The sequence below is a fragment of the Polychytrium aggregatum genome, assembly GCF_025602895.1.
Source record: "Polychytrium aggregatum strain JEL109 chromosome Unknown BJ171scaffold_2, whole genome shotgun sequence".
In the NCBI taxonomy this organism is placed as follows: Eukaryota; Fungi; Chytridiomycota; class Chytridiomycetes; order Polychytriales; genus Polychytrium; species Polychytrium aggregatum.
In genome coordinates this window covers 452476-473025 of record NW_026516204.1, presented here as the reverse complement: position 1 = coordinate 473025, position 20550 = coordinate 452476, and the positions used below count along the sequence as shown (strand labels likewise).

The 20550-nt window shown below is 58.8% G+C and overlaps 5 protein-coding genes across 5 annotated transcripts; 3 read left to right on the top strand and 2 right to left on the bottom strand.

Moving 5' to 3' along the window:
• Positions 1-8: 8 nt before the first annotated feature.
• Positions 9-2759, bottom strand: BJ171DRAFT_112740 (uncharacterized protein). Its single transcript, XM_053105473.1, has 6 exons — positions 2439-2759; positions 1632-2298; positions 1102-1455; positions 474-897; positions 168-319; positions 9-14 (listed from the first exon to the last, which is right to left on the bottom strand). The coding sequence occupies exons 1-5, from the start codon at positions 2574-2576 to the stop codon at positions 271-273; spliced, it is 1632 nt and encodes a 543-aa protein (XP_052971374.1). The 5' UTR covers positions 2577-2759; the 3' UTR covers positions 9-14; positions 168-270.
• Positions 2760-4358: 1599 nt separating this feature from the next.
• On the bottom strand, positions 4359-5336 carry BJ171DRAFT_112676 (uncharacterized protein). The gene has a single exon (XM_053105471.1). The coding sequence runs from the start codon at positions 5031-5033 to the stop codon at positions 4431-4433; it is 603 nt and encodes a 200-aa protein (XP_052971373.1). The 5' UTR covers positions 5034-5336; the 3' UTR covers positions 4359-4430.
• BJ171DRAFT_576863 (velvet factor) lies at positions 5235-6179 on the top strand (the record flags this gene model as incomplete). Its single annotated transcript, XM_053113779.1, has 2 exons — positions 5235-5395; positions 5558-6179. 2 exons carry the CDS (start codon positions 5235-5237, stop codon positions 6177-6179), a joined length of 783 nt encoding a protein of 260 aa, XP_052971372.1.
• Positions 6180-6764: 585 nt separating this feature from the next.
• Positions 6765-7777, top strand: BJ171DRAFT_112679 (uncharacterized protein). The gene is made up of 2 exons (XM_053105472.1): positions 6765-6858; positions 7079-7777. Exons 1-2 carry the CDS (start codon positions 6833-6835, stop codon positions 7728-7730), a joined length of 678 nt encoding a protein of 225 aa, XP_052971371.1. The 5' UTR covers positions 6765-6832; the 3' UTR covers positions 7731-7777.
• Positions 7778-9418: 1641 nt separating this feature from the next.
• On the top strand, positions 9419-15449 carry BJ171DRAFT_486054 (velvet factor). The gene is made up of 5 exons (XM_053109183.1): positions 9419-10034; positions 11693-11836; positions 12802-13206; positions 15068-15138; positions 15335-15449. The coding sequence occupies exons 1-5, from the start codon at positions 9907-9909 to the stop codon at positions 15340-15342; spliced, it is 756 nt and encodes a 251-aa protein (XP_052971370.1). The 5' UTR covers positions 9419-9906; the 3' UTR covers positions 15343-15449.
• The last annotated feature ends 5101 nt before the right edge of the window (positions 15450-20550 follow it).

Genomic DNA, 20550 nt, shown 5'->3' with positions numbered 1-20550 from the left:
AGCCATCCTGGAGACTGAGCGGGCCGATAGAGTCAGGGTCGATATGGACCAAGAGCGTGGTTCATGCCAGCAACCGCCCGCTGGAATTGGCAAAACTGTCCTGGCACGCTGCCTTCTTTCGCAACCTCACAGCGCCCCACATGCTTCGACAGCCGATGGAGACTCACCAAGACTCTTGCTTATGAGCGTCCAGCGGGGCAGAATCGTACGTGTCGACCATGGGAGGATCCATGTCACCCCTTGCTTGTGCCGACGGAAACGGATGCAGTTCTACTTCTCTGAAGGCACCGTGCTCGTTGATTCTGACCCTGTCCGAGGGCTGATACTCGACATGAAGGCGCATGCTCAGAACCAGCGGTGGATGGTTTGTCCCTTTGCCAACGACAGCAGCGGCAGCGACAGGGATTGCAGCAGAAGCGTTTGCATCGATGCTCTGGCGACGAAACACCCGACCGGCCTCAGACGGGTCATACTGGATCTGGAGAAGGTGGGTTGCGTGTGGCGACAGGACGCCGGCCAAGGCAGGGTCGCTGGCAAGCCTGAAGATCCGGATGCCTTGAGCGGGCTCGATGGTGATGTCCAAGCCCGGGTGGCTCGATTTTGGAATGCAAAGCACCAGCGAGTCCGCCACCAAGCCTTCCAGTCGCCCGTGAGACACCTTGGGGTTCTCGGGAGCATCTGGGGCCGATTCTCGCGGGGACGATGGCGCCAGGGCTGCCTCGACCATGGCGTCGATCTGACGAGGGGACTGGCTCACTTTCTTGAGCTGGACGGGCCGATGTGGAAGCAAAGCATCGTGGGAGCGGAGCAGGAAGGGAAGGGGCCCGTGCGAGCCTAGATACTGCGAGATGCCGAGGATGCACATTGGTGACTGGGTCTGGATCATCCTGAGAATGCCTGCGAGACGAGAGAACCCAGAGAGTATCCCATAGAGAGAGTATCCCATAGAGAGCGAGTATGCCAGAGAGTATGCCAGAGAGTATCCCAGTGAATATCGGCAAGAGTCCGAGTGGCCGTTAGTGTGATAGCCACTTTGGGGCCACCAGTCAGAGCCGAGAGGGGACCACCACTGCGATGCACATATAGTGCGCACTGACATACTCTGAGGAATCGAGCCCTTGACATCGACGTCCAGGATGTACGTGGCAGCCACCCCATCATCGCGCCTCCGAAGTATCCATCCGTTCAGCTTGAGATCCGCTCGCACAAACCCGCTGTCCTTGCTCTTCTGGTGGTATGGTGTGTAGATGGCCTGCTCGATCTCGCTCAGCTGCGACGGATCGACCGAGGTCGAGACGATGTATGCCGATTGACTTGCGGCATCGATTCGGGTCGCCGAGACGACCAAAAAGTCGCGGCCGGCCACGGGGAAGGTGCCCTTCTGAGTGAGATAGGCAAGGGACTCGAACGGGTTGTACTGACATAGAATGCTACCGGAGTCGAATCGCTTGTCCCCTGTATCGTCGAAAGGATAGCCGGTAGTGCCAGGGTCCATCCCCGCCCAGTTCCGGATAATAGATATGGGGGTCAACCTCGGATGAGAACCCGTCGCTCTGACTGCAGGTCCGATATACTGTGGAAAACGCATGCTTCGAAATGCAGACTTTTGGCATCCGGACCGGGCAACTTACACTCTGCTCTTGCCTGGTAGCTTGAGATGGCACTGGCGACTTCCTCGATACCCCAGTCTCCGGAGATCACGCCATCACCGCGAACGAGAGGCATGCCATCTTTGCGATTCGGCGATTCCCGCACAGAGATACGAATACCGTTGGAAGACGATCTGGGGACCCAGTCGGCGGACGCTTCGACATCAACCAGGGCCTTGAGCGCGTCTTGGAGTGGACTGGAGAATGTGTGAGGCGGATAGCGCCCGGCTTGGTGGCGGAAGATGGGCAGAAGATCGTTGTACGAGCGGCTTTGAGGCATACTTGGATCCTTTCGGAGAATTGAGACGTTCGGCTGTGGGGCTGGAAGGACGCGGCGAAGATCGTGCTTTGGCGAAGGGGTCTTGTGCAGGCCTTGCGATGCGACAAGCGTCGGATGGGTGTCAACGATGCTGCTCTGGTCGGGTGCATTGGCAAATCTGACCGAGAGGGGCGTCTTTCGAGGATTGCGTGGGGAATTGGACTCTGAAGGGCTGGTGGGAGCATGCAGTGGGAGTAATTTGCCGTTATGCCGGCCGCGAGGATGTGCTGGGTGGCTATCGCCTTCACGGTCGCCAGAGAGTCGCTGCCTTCTTGAGCCAGGAGCGCCGTCGCCACCGGGAAGCATTCGCTGCAAAAACTTTTGGAAGAGCTGTGGCCAGAGAGTGCGCCAGAAAGTCAGCGACTGGGGGGCGAGGGCGTGGGAAGTGGACATGCCAAAATGACAAGGAAGAAGCGCAGGTGTATAGTAGACAGTGGATAGGAGACTGCACGACGATGGCTTGCGCATACCGTCCTGACCAGGAGCCTGAGAATCCATAGAATCTGGGCCTTTGAGGCGTCGGATAGGGAGTGCCATATCAGCACAAAGAGCATGCCTTGAGACTCCACCGAGGAGTAGAGCGACCGGAGATAGCCCCCGCCGTCCATGTGGAGGTTCCGGCCCCGACGCGTGCGAAGGTCGTTTAGGTGCTGGGATTATGAAATCGAACGTGTCGAAGCAGGGCGACGGAGAGAGCCGTCGAGAGTCAGGACGGTGGCCGTCAATGCTCGGATGGAATGGAGGATGGCGATGTTAGAAATATGCAGGACGCCAACGACAGCAGGGCAGATGCTAGCCGATGCAGCGTGAGGATCGATGCTGTCCAAGTTACTCCATGAATCGCACCGCACAGCGAGGTGCGTTGTTGGGATGGAAAGTGAAGGAACAGGCCCGTTTGAGATCCGAAGCGGCCGACGGATGTCATCTGGGGTCGACACTCCCCAATCGTGTACCAGACAGGTGCGGTGTCTGATCTAGAGCCAGAGGGATTCAAGAGGACGGATGATATGGATGATATGGATGATATGGATGATATGGATGATATGGATGATATGGATGATATGGATGCTGCAGATCCACCGCGCCCGTGCCGCAGGTTTCGATGTCGCCCACATCATCATGGCCTCGGAGAAGGCTTCTTTCATTCCCCATCGCTGCCGCAATCTGTTCGGCCGTGGGGCTTGCTTCTCTCTCGGACACAGCCGCCCCCCCCCGCTCCAGTCTGCCGATCGCATTCTCACCGCATATCCCTCTCTGTTGGTGGCCGAGCCCGCCGCATTCATCACACGTGATCTGACGCGAGCAGCAAAACCTTGGGGGAGGAAAGAAAGCTCCGGGATTTACCCGCAGAACGGGCGCACCAGAGCAGGAAGGACGCACGAGCGGACACGGACCAACGCGGACTGACACAAACCAACAGCATTGGTGGTGATGCGGAAGCAGAGCGGTTACCATGTGCAATGGGGTGCGGCTGCGTGCTGTCGAGAGATGGATCTGGCTAACTGAGTGTGTTGGTTGGCAGATGCGGATCGGGGCCTGGGTGCACACTAACGACAGTCGAACACACAGCAGCAGCAATCGAACACAGCAGCAGCGATCACGCCAGCGCCCCCAGCCCGGGCTTGCCCCGACCGCGCAAGGATATTTGAAATGCAATCAATCCCTCCGGGATGGCTTGATCCCCGCTTTCGCCCAGCTCCAGCCAGGAGGAACTGCTCCACCGCCAAGCTGCTTGTGTGGGCTGCCGATGCCCCGCCTCGAGGCAACGCCAACACAGCCGAGCACTGTCTGCGGATACACGCTCCCCCCCGCCACGGCATGGTGAGCCTGGACGGGAGGGGGACAGAGGGCTTGTCGACAAACGGTCCCACGCCTGACGTGATCTGCTTGTATCCGCCCTCGCCCTCCCAGCGGCCTCTTGGGTCGAGTGTCGCCCCGCCACCCTCAACATTGGTCTCTCGTCTGGCTGACGCCGTTTGAATCCAGGCCGGACATCGTCGCCTGCCTCGCACTCGTCGCATTGTTCTGTGCTGCATCGGGGTGCTCCCAGCCCGCCTGGGGAGTCCGGGAATTCTGGAAGACAGGGCGGGAAGCGGGCGATTGGGTGTCGGCCGGGGTGGGCCTGGACACCACCTGGCATGACGACATGCCCAATCTGGGCCGGCACGAGCGCGCCGCGATAGGTGCCCACAGAGCCGCCACAGCTCCGCCGGCCTCCCCTCGGCGGCATCTCGCTCCTCGCCGAGACCACATACACAGCGCGGCAGCAGCTTGTGGCTCCAGCCCTCCCCACAGTCTCCCCGCCTCGCCTCGCCCGGCCCCTGCGCTCCCTTTGCGCCTCGGATAACAACGACTGCTTGGATCCTCTTGCTGCCAAGCGACGTGGGACTGGGAGTCGCACCAACCACCGCCGATCCACACACGGGACAAGCCCACTGTGCTGCGCGAAACAAAAACGGGCATCACCAATAAGCTGCCCACGGGCTCTCGTGCGAACACTGCCTCGGTCGATCGGAGCCCATCTGCTGCCTCTTGGGGAGGCGGGGGAAGGAGGGGACGACGGCGAGCGAGAGCAAGGAAGCGGGCCGGCAATAAATAGTGATGCTTCTCCGGGGGACGGCTCGCCCGCTCGTTCTTCCTTCCCCCCTCCCGTCCCCGATTCGGTTAGCCATGTCGCAGCCAAGGTAAGGAGAGCGACTCGCTTTCCCTGCTGAGTGCGTGTGCGTCCGCACTCCCTCGACAGCAGAGGCCCCCAAGCGTTGGCATATGTGTCTGGGTCGATGCTGCCCAAAAGCGATGCCCGCTGTGTGCGCCGAGCGCTGTCCCAGGATCCTGTGGGCGACCGCCTCCAAAGACCCGCTTGGCGTCATACCGCTCCAAGCATACCGCCTCGCGCACCGGCTCCCTCCCTCCCTGCTTTGCACATCTCGACTTGAATCTCGGGAGCGGCGGATGGGCAAACACGTCGGCTGCAGGCGCAAAACCCAATCCACAGGCATCATCGGGCTGGGGCAGCGACCAAAAAATACCGAGTCGGACCGAGCCGGGTCCGCTCTTCCCCCCATCTATGGGCAGCGGCCCCCCGCCCTCTCTCTGGCTCTCAACACAGGCTGACCCAAACCTCCTTCCGTCTCCATCTCCGTTTCCGTCTCCATCTCCGTTTCCGTTTCCGTTTCCGTTCCGTTTCCGTTTCCGTTCCCGCGTCGTCATCGAAACGCCCCTCCCCCATTTCAAATCGCACACCCATCTCCCACACCCTGCACCGCATGCCCCGTCCTGCCGCAAGTTCCTACAGCCTAACAGTGATCCAGCAGCCCGAAGTTGCGCGCTGTTGCGGGTTTGGTGAAAAGCTCGAGAAGCGGGCCATCGACCCACCGCCGGTGGTGCAGTTGGTGCTGCATGAGCCCGACGGACGCCTCATCACAAGGTAGAATACCATCTTGATCTCAGAGCTGTCTAACCCATGATGGCCGGGCCAGAAGCACTCCTGTTCCCCCCCCTCTCCGACCACCGCCGTCTGCAGACTCTAACAGCCGGCCGGCTTCCGCGCTGCTGCTTTGCCTCGGTTTCCTCCAATATGCGGTCTCAGGCCGAGCGAGCTTGCCGAGCGGGTCAAGTCGTTTGTCATGTACGTCGAGCTCTGGACAAGCCAAGATCCGAACGACACCGCCTCCGCTTCGAATCCGCCTGCAAACCCAACCCCAGAAGCCATTTCAAATACAAACGCACATTCCCATTCGCGCTCGCATCCGCATCCACACGTACACACACAGCCTCGGTCGGCACCGAACCCGAACCCGAACCCGAACCCAAGCCCCAGCCCTCACTCCTCCAATCCGAGCCCAAACATGGATTTCCATATCAATCCCAGCCCGATAGTGAATCCGAATCCAAGCCCTGCTCCGGACTCATACCCAAACTCCAACTCGAGCTGGAGCATCAAGGTCGAGTCCGACATGGTCCAAGAGGCCGAGCGGCCATCGGCTGGCCCCTGCACGAGCGTCACCAGGACAATCCCGACGGCGCTCTGCGGCAAGTGCATCGCCCACAGCGAGTTCCTCATCAAAGACGATGGTGAAGCCGCAGTGCTGTTTATTTTCCCCGAAATCAACATCCGCGTCAAGGGCAAGTACCGGCTCAAGTTTATTCTCTTTGACTGCAGCATCGATTTCGAAATGCCTTTCAGGTACGAAGTAGTGAGCATGCCATAGAGCCCTCCCCATAACCTGGACGGAGGCAAGGACTGTGAGTGGAGATGGGAATGGAAATCCGAATGAAGATGCACCGCCGCAATCTGCATGCTGCGGATATTGGTGATCCAGCGGCTTTGGGAGCTGCCGAATGGGCAACATGGTTTGTGCCTGCCTGCATGGATCTGGACGGAGTTCACTGTGGCAACGACGAGCGTGTGAAACGAAGCGACGGCACTGAGTGGATGGATACCAGCAGCGCGCTCGACCCCGAGGACCATGACTCACCGACGTGCTCGACGCAGCCGGCGAGACATGTGCGCAAGGCTCGATTTCGGAGCGAGGGATGATGAGTCGATTCAGCGGCACAACGTGCGGAAATCATCGGAGATGAGGAACGCTTCGGAGCATCCTGGCATGACAACCCCTGCACATGCTTGTCCACCTGCCAACTTCGTGCTATTTGCTCAGAGCGGACACTCGCCGGCAGTGCTCTCGGCTCGGGCATGCACTGGCGGACAGTCGAGTGGGATGGCGACTCTCGGTTATGGCGGAATGCGATGGGCAGCGACTGACTTGGTTTCCCGTCTCTTTATCCATCTGCGACCACTCAGCCTCGGGCCGCGACGCTGCAGCCAAGCAGTGGTCTATTCGGACGTATTTACGTCCTTCCAATGGCAAAAGTTCGAAGGCATCCCAGGTACGCTTGGGACGGCCTGTGGCCCATGGACTTGGTTGGAGTGAGACGCGCAATATCGATACTGTCTCGCATGACCCAGACATGACACAGACGAAGAGATGAAGCTCGAAGCGCAATGGCTAGGACTATGCTGCTGGAAACGGATGACGATGTTTCTAACCCACTGATATTTCTTGATTCCATGGGGATCCCTTCACCCGCTACTGCCGCCTGAAACTAGTATCAACGTCGCTGACACACTGCCTGTCGTCACAAACCTCGGGGCTGAAGAAGCGGAACGTGATTCGGGGCTTCAGCCGGCGGCTACAAAACCAAGCAAACACAAACATGCCCGGCAAGATCAGCACGACATCGCTGGCACCACGCGAACTGGCATAGTGCTCCTCCTGCATCGGTCTTTCCTGGGACACAGACTGAGTGGAGAGGCGGCAGTATGGCCGGCTGGACAGGTTGACCCGGTATTGCTGGGTTGGTCTTTGGAGACATTGACCTCGATATTCATGGCTGGTCCCGATATTCATGGCTGGTCTCGATATACCAGGGCCAGTATCATTTGCCTCGCTCACTGGCTGCTCCTCTCAACCGCCCATACCAACGTCCAAAACAGAAGGCAGATCTCCCACATCCTTGCGATATTGCTGGAGACGATGACCCCATCGATCGCCCCGAAACGAGCCGCAGCAGTAGCACATGTGCATCGATACTGCCGAAATAGCAGATTTGCTGATTCTTCCCGTCGTGCTTCAACCCGCCTTGGCCAGGGACAGATCAGACTGATGCACACTGAGTACTGGCGGAGGATGGTCGCTTTCATTCGGGAGAATCGGCGGCATGCGATGCGGAAAATACCCCGGCTGCTTCCCGCGTCATGATCACCCGTCCTTCGATCCACCCTTGTGAGCGAGGCGAGGGCCCCACCACATTTCGGGGTGGTAATGGCTGGGCCTGTGTCACGGGCGGGTGTTGGTCGCGGCCTTTCGGACGAGGACAGGTCAGGCAGACGAGAAAGGGGGGCGGGCATTTCAAATCAGGCAGAGTCCGACAGGCCCGGCCAGCACAAGGGCCGCTGCGGCGGCCCATGGCGGGATGCAGACCAAACTCGAGGGGCCATCAAGGACCCCGCCTGCCAGGCCAGACGCGGGCAGCAAGGTTTGGTGTCGGTGGCGGACGAAGCAGTGCAGTTTGGAGAGCGCCGTGGAGCGAGATTGACGGTGCGATCAAGCCGACGCTGGTGCATGTCTGAGCGATCACCACAGACACACCGGTTCAAGCATCGCAACCACCGTAAGCGATCAGCGCAACCACCGCAACGAGAATATGGCCAATCGCTGCCGCCAGGGCCGTGATCATGCCGGCGCTGGGTGGTGCCCCCACCGGGGTGCGACCGGACCCTGTGCCCGGGTGTGCGCGCGCAAGCGGGTGTGTCTGCAACCTTGCTGCGGGCCTTGTCCTGCAGACTGTGCTGGGACTCTGTGCGCCGCAACCCTATGCGGGACAAGCAGCCAATCGGGTCTCACCAAGAGCGCCGCGCACCGCACAGCCTCCGCCCCCAAGCAGCAAGGTTTGAGGCGGCAGCAGCACCGCTGGGTGCACCAATGGGCGCACCAATGGGGTTGCGGAGAAGCCCACGCGCACGCGCCTGCGCCCGCCACTCGGTGCTGCGGCTGCGCGGGCCGGATGGGGGGACCGGCGATGGGTTCCAAATGGGCGAAAGGGACGACGCCGGCGGCGACAATGTTGTTGCGAGAGTCGAGGGCATGGGTGGCGGCAATGTCGACAGCGATCTGATACAAATGCTCATAGCCGTCCCGAGAGCGATATCGATATCGATATCGATATTAACGATGCCAACACCAGGATGACCCGCAACATCAACCTTGGTGGCAGCAGCGACCAGCAGCAACGCCACCCACCTGTCGCAAGGTTTGCGCAAGTGCCAGCCCTGCCGCCACAGGGCGCCCCCCGCACAGTCCCACGCCCGCGCGCACAGCACGACATGCATCTCCGCAGGCAGCTGCAGTTGGGGCTCTGGCTCCACGGCCTCGCGACAGGCGTTGGCCCTCACGCCGCCTCAGAGCGACGGCCCGCATGCCGCCCCGGAAATGCGCCTCAACGCAGCGGAACGTTCCGTTTCGTCGCCCCTGGAAGACCTCTCACCGCCGAGCGGATGCGAGCGGCCTCTCCGCAGCAGCGCAACTCTGAGCGGGGGGGGGCCGCACCGAGATCCGTCCGAGGCCACAGACATCAGCAAAAGGATAGCGAGCAAGGCAACCTTGGCGATGGGGACAGGCAGCGGCAAGTCGGAGTGTGCACCACCATGTGTGATAAGGTGACCAGAGCGGCAGTCCAGCCCGACGAGCCACGAGCTGACAGACCAGATCAGAGCCCACGGCCCAAGGCCGGACCGAATTCCACGCACGCCGGTGACGATGGTCACGGATGCTTTCCCGTGAGGAGAGCCGTGTGTCTGTGCTTGCATATCGGCCCGCAGGCCGGGTGAGGCTTTCGGCCGGAGACAAACACAGCCGGCCTGGGGCCAGCCCGATTTGAGAGTGCAGGAGTGACTGGCGGAGCGGACTGGTGTCTCCAAATGGGGAGGGGAAGCCCACGGCGACGCGGGAAGAGAAGCACGGGACTGAGGGCAGGGCGAACACAGTCACAGCAAGAACGACCACGGCACAAGCGAGACGGACGAGTCCCGAACAAGGGCGAGAACAAAGGCGAGCAAGTTGCAAGCAGACAACTGTGAGTCTGTGAGGACCCAGCACCCAGGAATGCCAGCGAGGACGAGGGCCACATCCGAGGAAGGAGGACGGGCAGCACCCTGCGACGGCCGGTGCCGCTGGGTTCATTCCTTCGTCGTCGCGATCGTCCCTCGTCGCGAGCTGCATCGCACATCTCGCCCAGAGCAATCGAAATTGCTGGAAAACTGTGACGATTCGCGCCACAGCAGCTCACCCAGACCCATATCTGCATTCCTGCGAGCGGGCACAAACGTTCCGCCACTCCACTTCACCAACTCGCTTCGACACCAGGAACGACAAGCCTATGAGCACCCCAGGCCAGGAATCGACTGCCAAGGAACCCCAATTCAGTCGTCCCGACAGCTCGAAAGTGCCCGAAATGATAAAATCCGAGCCCATCGAAACCGCAGGCCAATTGCCGGAACAGCAACGGTAAGCGTCGTGGACTGGGAAGTCAGTTGGATAAGTAACAGATGGATGCCGGTCGCCGACCGCCGTGCTCGTTGTGTTCGCTGTGTTGGATGCCCGCTGTCGCCGCCGTCGGTCTCGACCGAGACCGATTGCTTCATCATCGATTCGAGGCAGCCACCCCGCCTCTGTGTCGGCTCGGCGCCGACGACTGGCCAGGACGACTCGTTTGCCGGGCTCCTCCGTCTTGCCTTGGCAGGCAACTGCTCCTCGGTCATCGTCAGTCTGGCTCGGTGCTGGAGCTGGAGCTGGTGCTGCTGCCCAAGACTCCCGACAGCCAACAGCCGACAGCCGACAGCCGACAGCCGGCAGGCTCTCGTCCGTTGATAATCGCCAGCACGATCTGCTCGGCCACACCACGCCTGCCGCTGCGTTCTGGCTGGCCGCCCATCCGATGGCTCGACACCTCCCGACGACGAGGGCCAGCGCTCGATATCGGAGACGATCCCGCCGAGGAACGACAGACTACTGCAGCAACAACCACCACGGCGGAGGAGATGGCTGCGAGTCGGCCTCGAGACAGCTTCCCCCATCATCTGCAAACGAGGCCTTGAGCTGATCCTGTGTCTGTGTGTTTTTGCTTCTTTCCTCTGTCCTCACTCCCCGTCTATGGACTGCTCGCGAACATCACTGCCGATTGCCGACCACGCGGTTCGTTGAACGGTCTGCGCCAATGTGGTTTGTGGCTCGCCGATGGGTGCGATGCGATGCGATGCGATACGCTGTTGGTGCGATGTGTGATATGGCACGGCATGGGTCTGGAATCTGGTGCGGACTCGCCATCGCGACGACTTGCTGTTGCGGCGACTTGCTGTTGTGACGACTTGCTGTTGTGACGACCCACTTCCTCTGGTCCGGTGTCTGGTGGCCGTTGATCCTGGTTGTCCTGGCACACGAATCACTCGGGCTGGCGGGTCGATGGGCGCGTCTCTGCTGCGATGATAATGGGATGGTGGTGTGGTGTGATGTGTTGCTGCGGCGACGGCTGGGTGGGCGTGGTTGATCGGCGGCACCGGATGTTCTCGCACGGCCGATGTTCGATGGTCGGCGGTCGGTGATCGCGAATTGGTGACGGCTTGATCCTGTGGATGCTCGGCTCTCTGCTCAATTCAATGCTCGACCCGGCTCGATCCCGGCGCTTGCCTGTGCCATTGGAACCCACGGACACTCTCGACACTTGCACTTAAACGAACGGACGGCACTCGGATGAATCGTCAACACCTGGTGGTGCCAACGATATGCACTCGACAATGTGCACTTGGCTGCGTGTTCTCGACAATGTGCGCTTGGCTGTGTGTTCTCGACAATGTATCCCGACAATCGATTTGACTTTCGACCGACACCGACACTCGATTTGTGCCGGGATCGCTTGGATGGCCTCCACACGGATTCCTGGCTCGCTTCGACATCGGGACCAAACTCGCCACCCACCCGGCCACTACTGTCGACACCGGCCTCATGGCGCACTGAACGCGATATCCATCAATGTTTGCCACTCGATACTCATCGACATCCGATAACAACGTCGAATGGCGGCATCCACCACATCCAACGACCATACCAACCACACCAACCACACCAACCACACCAACCACACCTGCCCCGTCACGATCTCACCACAGTGATCGATACGTGCTCAAAGTCATTCAGCAGCCCCAAGTGGCACGATGCTGCGGATTCGGCGAGAAGCACGAGAAGCGGGCCATCGATCCTCCACCGGTAGTCCAGCTGCTCTATCTGCAGTCCGACGACCGAATCCTGAGTAGGCGAGTAGAGCGGCACTGTGGTTGTGGTTGTGGCTGTGGTTGCCGCCCAGACAAACTCCCGCCGGTGTTGGCCATGAGGCCAGATTGCTGGCTCGTGTGGCTGTGGTTGGGCTGTGGTCGAGACTGTGGCCAGGACAGGGCCGCGGCCGAGACCGCCAGCCAGCAAGTCGACGGAGCAAGTCTCGTTCGGCACATGCTCGGCTGGGCAATGTTGCTTTGCTGAGCGTGGCCCAGCACGGTCCGGCATGGCTCGAGATCGGCTCACATTCGACGGCATTCGATGGCATTGGTTTGCATTCGGTGGCATTGGCTTGCATTGCGCCGCGTAGCATCACATCACATCACATTGCATCACATCGTATTGCATTGCATCACATCATTTCAGGACGGATGCGATGGTGTGTGGCTGCGCCCTGCGCAACTTCATGAAGGCCCACCCACTCGGCCCACACTCTTGGCAAACATTCTTCGCCCACACTTTGCACTCTGCTCTCTACCCTTCGCACGTATTCCTGCTTTGTATCGCAGGACAGCGGCTATTCCCCGTGCTCCCTTCCTTCACATCCCTTCCCTCCGTATTCTGTCGCCTCGTTTCCCGCCCGCGACTTTACAGTCCCTCGATATCAAATGCCATGCCATGCCATGCCATGCCATGCCATGTCCTGTCCTGCCATGTCCTGTCCTGCCACGTCCTGCCATATCCTATCCTGTCGAGTTCGCGCGCCGAGCCCAGCTGCGGGGCCGGCTTGCTACGGCGTCTGCATCCTGCACCCTCCTGAGATGCCAGCCCTGGTTCGACACCAATACCATTGACGCTGACGCTCTTGATTCCATTCACTTCGCTTCCGCTTCCCCATATCCCACATCCTCACGTCCCCACATCCCCACATCCCCACATCCCCACGTCCCCACATCCCCACATTCCCACATCCACATTACCGCACGCTCGCCGTCTATCCTCGCAGGCCTCACCAACTCGCCCAGCAAGTGGCCAACTTTGTCCTCTTTGTCGAGCTCTGGTCGACCGACGAGCAGGAAAACCGCTCGCTCGTTCAATACCACTCCCAGTCCGACCGTGCGCATCTGCGGTTCCCACACGAGGCCCGTTTCGAGCAATCCGGAGGCAGCGGCAGTAGCAGCAGCAGCAGCAACTCCAAGCGACCTCTGACATCACAAGTGCGCACGCTGTGCGGCAAGTGTGTCGCCCATAGCGAGTTCCTGATCAACGAAATGGGAGAGGAGGTGGTCCTCTTCATCTTCCCAGAGATCAACATCCGCGTCAAGGGCGACTACAAGCTCAAGTTTGTGCTGTTCGAGTGCCCGAATCTCCAAGCCGATCCTGTGCAGCCGGGGCCGCCACGACTGACAAGGTGACGATGCAGGCCTGTGACGCAGGCTTGTGGTGCGGGGTGTGGTGCGGCAGTGTCCGCGTTTGGGGTCGATTGTCGACCTGTCTGTGCCGGCTGGGGGAGAGGTGGCTCTGTTCATGTCAAGCAGCCAATGCAGAAGCATGCTCTGAGGTCCAGAGTCCGACGGCACAGCTCCAAGGCGGCTGCAAGTTGGTCGGAAATCGACCATGGCGGATCGATAATGGATCGGCGATGGATCGGCGATGGATCGGCACGGTGCCAGCCCTCCTTGCGCCCACCCCATCTGCATTCGTTCTTCTCCCTCAGCCCGCCTCCAAGCTCCGCTTGCTTCCTTCTCCTCTTCACCGTCTTCCGCTCTATATCCCCTATATCCCGTATATCCCTATATCCCTATCCCCTACATCCTCTCCCCGCGCTTCCCGCTCCTTTGCTCTCCTCGGGTGGCTTTGTGGCTCCGCCGAGATGTTGCCGCCAGCGATGGCCGGCTCGGATGTGGTGGCGTGGTTGTTGGACACTTGCGGCTGCAGTCTGGTGCACTGCAACTTGCAGTCGCACTCCGATGCTGTCGCAAGCATGGCCAGAGCCACACACTTATCATCCTGCAGAAGCTGCAAAGGCACCGTCGATCTGGTCGCATCCGTCGATTGGGCCGGCCTTACCTTTGGTCTTGGTGCTTCACCGACGCTGCTTCGATTCATCAGAGTTCCCGGCCCCCCTTTCTTTACCATCGTCTGCCATGCTTCATCGCCCTCCATCCCTCCATCCCGCCATCCCTCCATCCCGCCATCCCTCCATCCCTCCCCTCCCTCCCTCCCTCCCTCCCTCCCTCCATCCCTCCATCCCGCCATCCCGCCATCCCGCCATCCCTCCATCCCTCCATCCCGCCATCCCCACCACTCATGGTTGGAGGCACTCAGCGCGCTGCCGGGCACCCCGCTGTCGACTTGGTCCTGTCATCGGGCGACAGCAGTCCTGGCTGTCATTTTGGCGCCTGTCAACTGTGTGCCATGGCTCTCCAAGTCCTTCCGGGGCGACGGTATGCCGATACCCCGATGTCGCTCCACCGACACTAATGGCATCGCTGGCGTCATCGGCACCACTCTGGCTCAGAGTGGTGGCTGTCACCGTAATCTGGAGCAGTTGTCGAGATGGCTCTTGCCATGAGGCGCGCCACGGTGACAAACAAGCCCAACAGCTGTCACCGCGCTCTCGCCAGGGCTCTCGCTTGCAGTCGTGGCCCTCTCTCTGCGCTCTCGCACTCCTCTCGGCTGCTCCTCGTGCCGCCCGCTCCTTCCGTCCTTTTGACGTCCCAACCCCACAACCGATCGACAACATTCGCCCACAACCCATCGACATATTCGCCCACATCCACATCCGTATCTCCACACATCCGTACCGCACCACATCGCACCCACACGTGCCGCTCTGTTGACTCTTCATCCGTATCGCCGCCACGACCGTATCTCGATCCCCCTTGCCCGTCTCGTTACCCGTTTCATTGCACGCCCCGCTGCTCATCGCATCGCTTATCGCCTTGCTTGATCTTCGCCGACCCAACGCCACCCGATCCGCCTGGCGGTCCAGCCACAATATGCACATTGTTGGCGTGATTCAGCACATGCTGTTGCCGATCGGCTGCTGATTCGGCTGCTGGCTCGGCGCACTGCCACGCACAATGCGTCATTGCATCCGATCGATCATGGGCAGCTCCAATTTCGACGCAGCAGTGTGAAGACTGGCTGTTTCTGCCGATCACCTCCTGCGCACGCTAACACTGCTGCTTGCGGCTCTTGCGTCTCTCCCTACACACCATCCCATTCGTAACCTTCCACCTCGATCGCATCTGGATTGCGTCTTGCAGCGACAGCCGAGCACACGTCTTTTCCGACTCCTTCACCTCGTTCCAGTGGCAAAAGTTTATTGGCATCCCAGGTACGTTTCACGATGGTCGGGTGCTCGGCAGCTCGGCAGCTCGGCAGCTCGGCAGCTCGGCAGCTCGGCAGCTCGGCATGGCACGGTCGAACATCGAACGACATTGAGCAGTATCGAGCGGTATCTGGTAGTATCGAGCCTCGGAGGTCGCAGCCGGCATGACGTCTACGATCGGATCGCTGTCAACATACACCAGACCGTTGAGATATAGCAGCACGTCAAGCCGCCAGGGATTCTCGGCCCGCCAAGCAACATCGAGCCTCGGCCGTTGTATCGACGGCCAGATCAGCACCAGAAGCACCAGAAGCACCAGAAGCACCAGAAGCACCAGAAGCACCAGAAGCACCAGAAGCACCAGAAGCACCAGAAGCACAGGAAACACAGGAAGCACCAGGAGCTCCAGGGAAGAGTCGGAGGCACCAAAGGCACCAGAGGCACCAGCACACCACAGCGAGAGCTGACCTCGTTGGCACACAGCGGGCCGATCATGCATCGGGAGCGGCCGCTCCCGTCTCCTGTGCTCCTGTGCCCCCTGCATCTCTGCGTCCCTCAAGATGCTGCTGACCGGCTGGCACCCGAAGCACTTGAGGCATCCGAAGTATTTGAGGCATCCGAAGCATTTGAAGCATTCTTATAGACACCAGCGTAGCACATATGATTCGCGGACCTGAATACGGCCATCAGGATTCGATGGTGCCGACATTGTCATCCTTCTTGGCGGTGTCGCTTGGTCATGGAGGCGGGTCGATTGTTCGCCGGCTGCTGTGTCCGGGCTGTTGTGTTGGTCGCTGCATTCATCAGCAGCGGAGAGTACAGAGTCAACGCCGAGGGACGAGAATATCGCTAGGGGAGTGTGGCATCGGTAACTGACGGCTCCTCCTTGTTTCTTCCCCCCCCCCATGCATTTGCGATGTCAACATGCATAACTCTCCTCACCCCTGCACTTCTTGTCATTCCTGTACTTTCTTTGGCCAACTGCATCCTCTGTCCCCGATCCTCATCTTATGGCGACGTTTCCATCCTCGCTGCCCGATCGGCCGATCTGCTGTGGTATCACCGTGCGTCGGCTGTCGACCTATGTGCAACTCACTGTCGGCTCGTCGATTCAATCCACACCAAACGGTCGATTCCCGATCATCCATGGGCCATGACATCTGACGGCTCATCCGGCGCCCTGCACACCTCCTGTTTGCCATTCTGCATGTGCATTTGCATATGCATGTACATTCACATCTGCATGTGCATCTCCCCTCGTGAATTACCTGCCGCTTTATGTGCCTGTTTCGACATGGGACTCCCTTTCGTACCGCCCTCCTGTCTTGGGTCCCATCTCGCCCTCCTCTATCTTGCCCTCCTCTGCCTTGCCCTCCTCTGCCTTGCCCTCCTCTGCCTTGCCCTCCTCTGTCTTGCCCTCCTCTGCCTCCGGCCTGCTCTCTCTTGCTCCTTCTCGGTTCTTCTGCTCCTTCCCGTTTCTTCTGCTCCTTCCTCCGGTCCCTTTCCCATACCGCCGCTCCTTGACTGCCGCTTCTCCCCCCCCTTCATTGACGGCCCGCCACCACCTGCTCTTGATTGACACCGGACATCAACCGGCACGGCTCGCTTCCTCTCACGACAACGTCCTTTGGGGTCGGCACTGGCATCGACCGGGGCCATGGCTGGTTGGTGAATGCCGCTGGGGAATGTCACTGGGTGATGCCGCTGGCGGATATCTGGGCCTGGCTGGCGCTATATCTGATCGGCACATCCAATGCTTTTGATGGCACGATGCAACGAATTGCTTCACGACCGGGAACAAAACCTGCCAACGGCGGTTCTCTCCTGGATCTGCTGTCAACATAACCTCGCTTGGCTGCGTTTCCTGGACGGGCCACGACTGCACTTGCCGCTGACGATGAACACATGCGCAATGCATGCGATACGATGCGTGGAATGTGCGATGTGTGCGGTTGTTTGATGTATGCGATATGTGCAATATGCGATGCCTCCCGATCATCGACGACGATTCTCGACGACCATCGGTGGCGTCTCTCAACGGGCATCGACTGGCTCGATCGCAAATGTTGCTCGGCTCAACACCACATCCGCCCACGGTATCGACAACAACGGCAACAACAACGACAACAACCACTGGGTGGATGTTTATCGGCTACAGCATCAACTTCTCTCACCCTTCACCTCTCGAAACAAACACCTGGCCTTCGGAACCGGAATATATCGAGGATTAGTCATAAGCAATAAACTATTCAGACGGTTATCAAGATCAATTCCTAACCTGCGATGCTCAAGTCACTGGTCATCGTCGATCCTATCGACACAACTTCTTTCTCTCGTCAGTCGGATACAGTATCATATCATAGTGAATATCCCATTGACCCAAACAATTATTTAAATTAGCATATTCATATCGCATGAGAACATGCTTAACATTTTTATTTGAATCATGTCCCTTCCTCCACAATGAATTGAATACAGTGAATCCTTCACACCCCCGATAACACTGATGATTCAACCCAGCGACGGATCAACGACATGCTGAGCCCTCTGATTCCGACAGATCATGTACAATATCGGGCCAGCCTCGCTCTCCTGAAGTTGGAATACGATTCAATCCGGTGAAGCGGATGGGCTGGTCGATTGGCGACGGTCGAGTTCAGGATGACTCGAGTTCGCGATGGAGGGCCGGCGGAGGATCGATTTAGCAACCGGCCAGCGAGCTGGTTTCTTGTCAGCCCACGAGCGAGTCGCACACTCGATCGCGATCCTGATCGGACTCGGCCGAGTGGATATGCAAAGCGGAGGGAGTGCGCAACGAAGAAGCGAATTAGCAACGAAACGAACTACTGAAGAAGCGAATTCACAAAGAAGCGGATTCACAAAGAAGCGAAACGACAAAGCAGAAATGAGGGGTGATGAACATGTCAGTGCACACAGAGGGAATGAGAGTGGTGACGGAGTGCACGAGATGCAGAGGAGCAGCGATTGCAGTCTCGGGCCGATGCGTGGCAGGAAAGCTGTCGGCGAGGGAACAGCGAGACGCGAAACCGAGGTGTGGTGTGGCGAAGCGAGTGATGCCGCCCATCGGATGCTCGGCAACAGCAACCGCACGTTCATGACGTGGGAACCCGGAAGTGGCGGAGGGGGCGAACAGAGCCAACGAAATGCAGCTCAGTAACAATCAGAGCGGCTCGCTGATCTCATTGAATAGGGGCCTATAAGGGTGTTGCTGTCCAAGCAACTTTGCCGACGAACCTGCCGGTGCGGTCGGATTCGTGTTTGGTCGCTCGCACGTCCTGCTCTCTGGCCAAAGCAATTCACATGCCTGGAGTGTTGTTTGAAGCAATATACATATGGACTGTTAGCTAGAGCGATGCCTATGTGGGGCTGCCATCGGAACGATGCGTTATATCGAGGCAACCGTCCAGATTGCTCGCTCGGTTGATTGCACTCGACCCACTGCAAGCGATATTGACGTTTCCTTCACCCTCTACTCGTAACTTCCGGAAAGGCGCGTTCTCTTCATTTTGCCAATTCTCACGGCTATCGAATGTTTCGCGACTCGGGCCTTGCTCGCCAAAACGCTCCCTTCGCCACCACCGTATTCTGTCGCCCACTTCGCGCCACGTTCCGAGCCACATTCCGAGCACATTCCGAGCACATTCCGAGCCTCCGTCCGCCACTACATTTCGCCGTCACCCTTATTCGTCCCATTATGAGCCATATTCCACAACCACGTCTTGTAACCATCGCTATGCTCCATTCTACCGCCACATGTTGTAAACACTGCCATATTTTTACGCCCCTCCCAACCACCTGTCATCGCGTTCTCCTGCCATCCGCGCTCCCCAGGCTTCCAGCCGCACCTCCCATCTTATAACCATCGCTCATAAATAGCTGGCACGTATTTTGTTCTCTATCTCATCGTATGTACCTCGGTTCGGGTGACAGCCTAGCTGCCAAATGTGTGTCGTCGCTTGTAGCCATATGTGACAGTGAGCTGTCTGAGCTGCCCCTCACCAAGTTCTGGATCAGCAACTGTTTCGGCTGTATTCAACTGGGTCCACGCTTTGGCGCCCGAGATCAAATCACAGTCAATTATTCGGCCAATCGCACCACGTATGCTGCCTTTGCGCTCGAAGCGCTGCCGCGGCGGCTGCCGCTTTCGGTGTGATCGGGACTACCCGTGAAGGCTGTTGCGTGGCTGTTCTCTAGACGTCATTCCACCACGCCCGAAAATGGCCCTTTGCACCAGAAACGCCACATCAATGCTTTTTTATGCTTTTGGCTCTCGTTGTATGGTCAAGAGAGGCCTGGGAGTATTGGGTCGTCAGACAGACCCAGCCAACGGCGCACCCGACCCGGGTGTCATCCTTGAGGCTCCAAGTCCGGGGCTGGCGCACTATTGATGACAAGCACACCGGAGAGGGTTGAGCAGCAAGGTAAAAATCAAGGTAAAAGCACGTCTATGTGAATCCGATATGTTCGAGATGGTTGGGGCGGCTGAGGTGTCTGCAAGACCAGGGTGGTTGGAGGTGATCGGACAAATATACAGCCCAGAGTATTGCACGCGGAACCGCTGACAAGCGACACAGCATGGACAGGCAGTAACAAAGACAGAGTCACAGTACAGCACTCCCAAAATAAACGGAAGATATTGATTTTGTATATTCTTTTGGATAGGGATACACGCCTATCGCCCAGTGGCCATCCATCTTCTGTGAACAGCGGAGGGGATGCGTCTCGCGCCCACCAACACAGGCACTTGATCGATATTTCTGGCAGTTCCACCATCACCTCCGCCGCTAGAGGATCAACCATGTCCCTTGAGGTCCGTTCTAAGTGTTTCCGATGAACGAGTTCAACATATCCCAAGTATGCTCCGGATGTCTGGCACCAAAGCCACTCGGGCTGCCCGATCACCTTGATGTCGACAGCTCGGACGCTGCGTGGAAGCTGTCCAAGTGGTCGAATTTATTCACTATACTCTCACGTCAAAACGTCACGGTCGTTTGGAGCATGATCTCGGTGTTTCAGTCAATCATCGCCCATGAGTGTCGACTGGGTGTATTCACGAGAGCACTTTCGAAGAAGCAACTGAGCACGAGGACGGCTTACAATTCGACAATCCGGGACAGGCGGCCAACTGAGATTGGGCTGCGGACCTGATTGCAGCAAGAATGTGTGCTGTCCTTCAGTCGGAGTGCGTCCCATTTTGTCTGCGTACACTATAAAAGATCATGCATCAGGACAGAGCATTGATGGATAATAAGCTAACTCGAATAGTTCACCACGATATATCAAAGTCTATAGTGCTGTGATGGATTGGGTATGATAGATCTCCGTTGTCATGCTGATGACAGTCGGATGGAGAAGGCCGAGACTATGTGGGAGATCTCGGTCTTTGACCCATTCCCA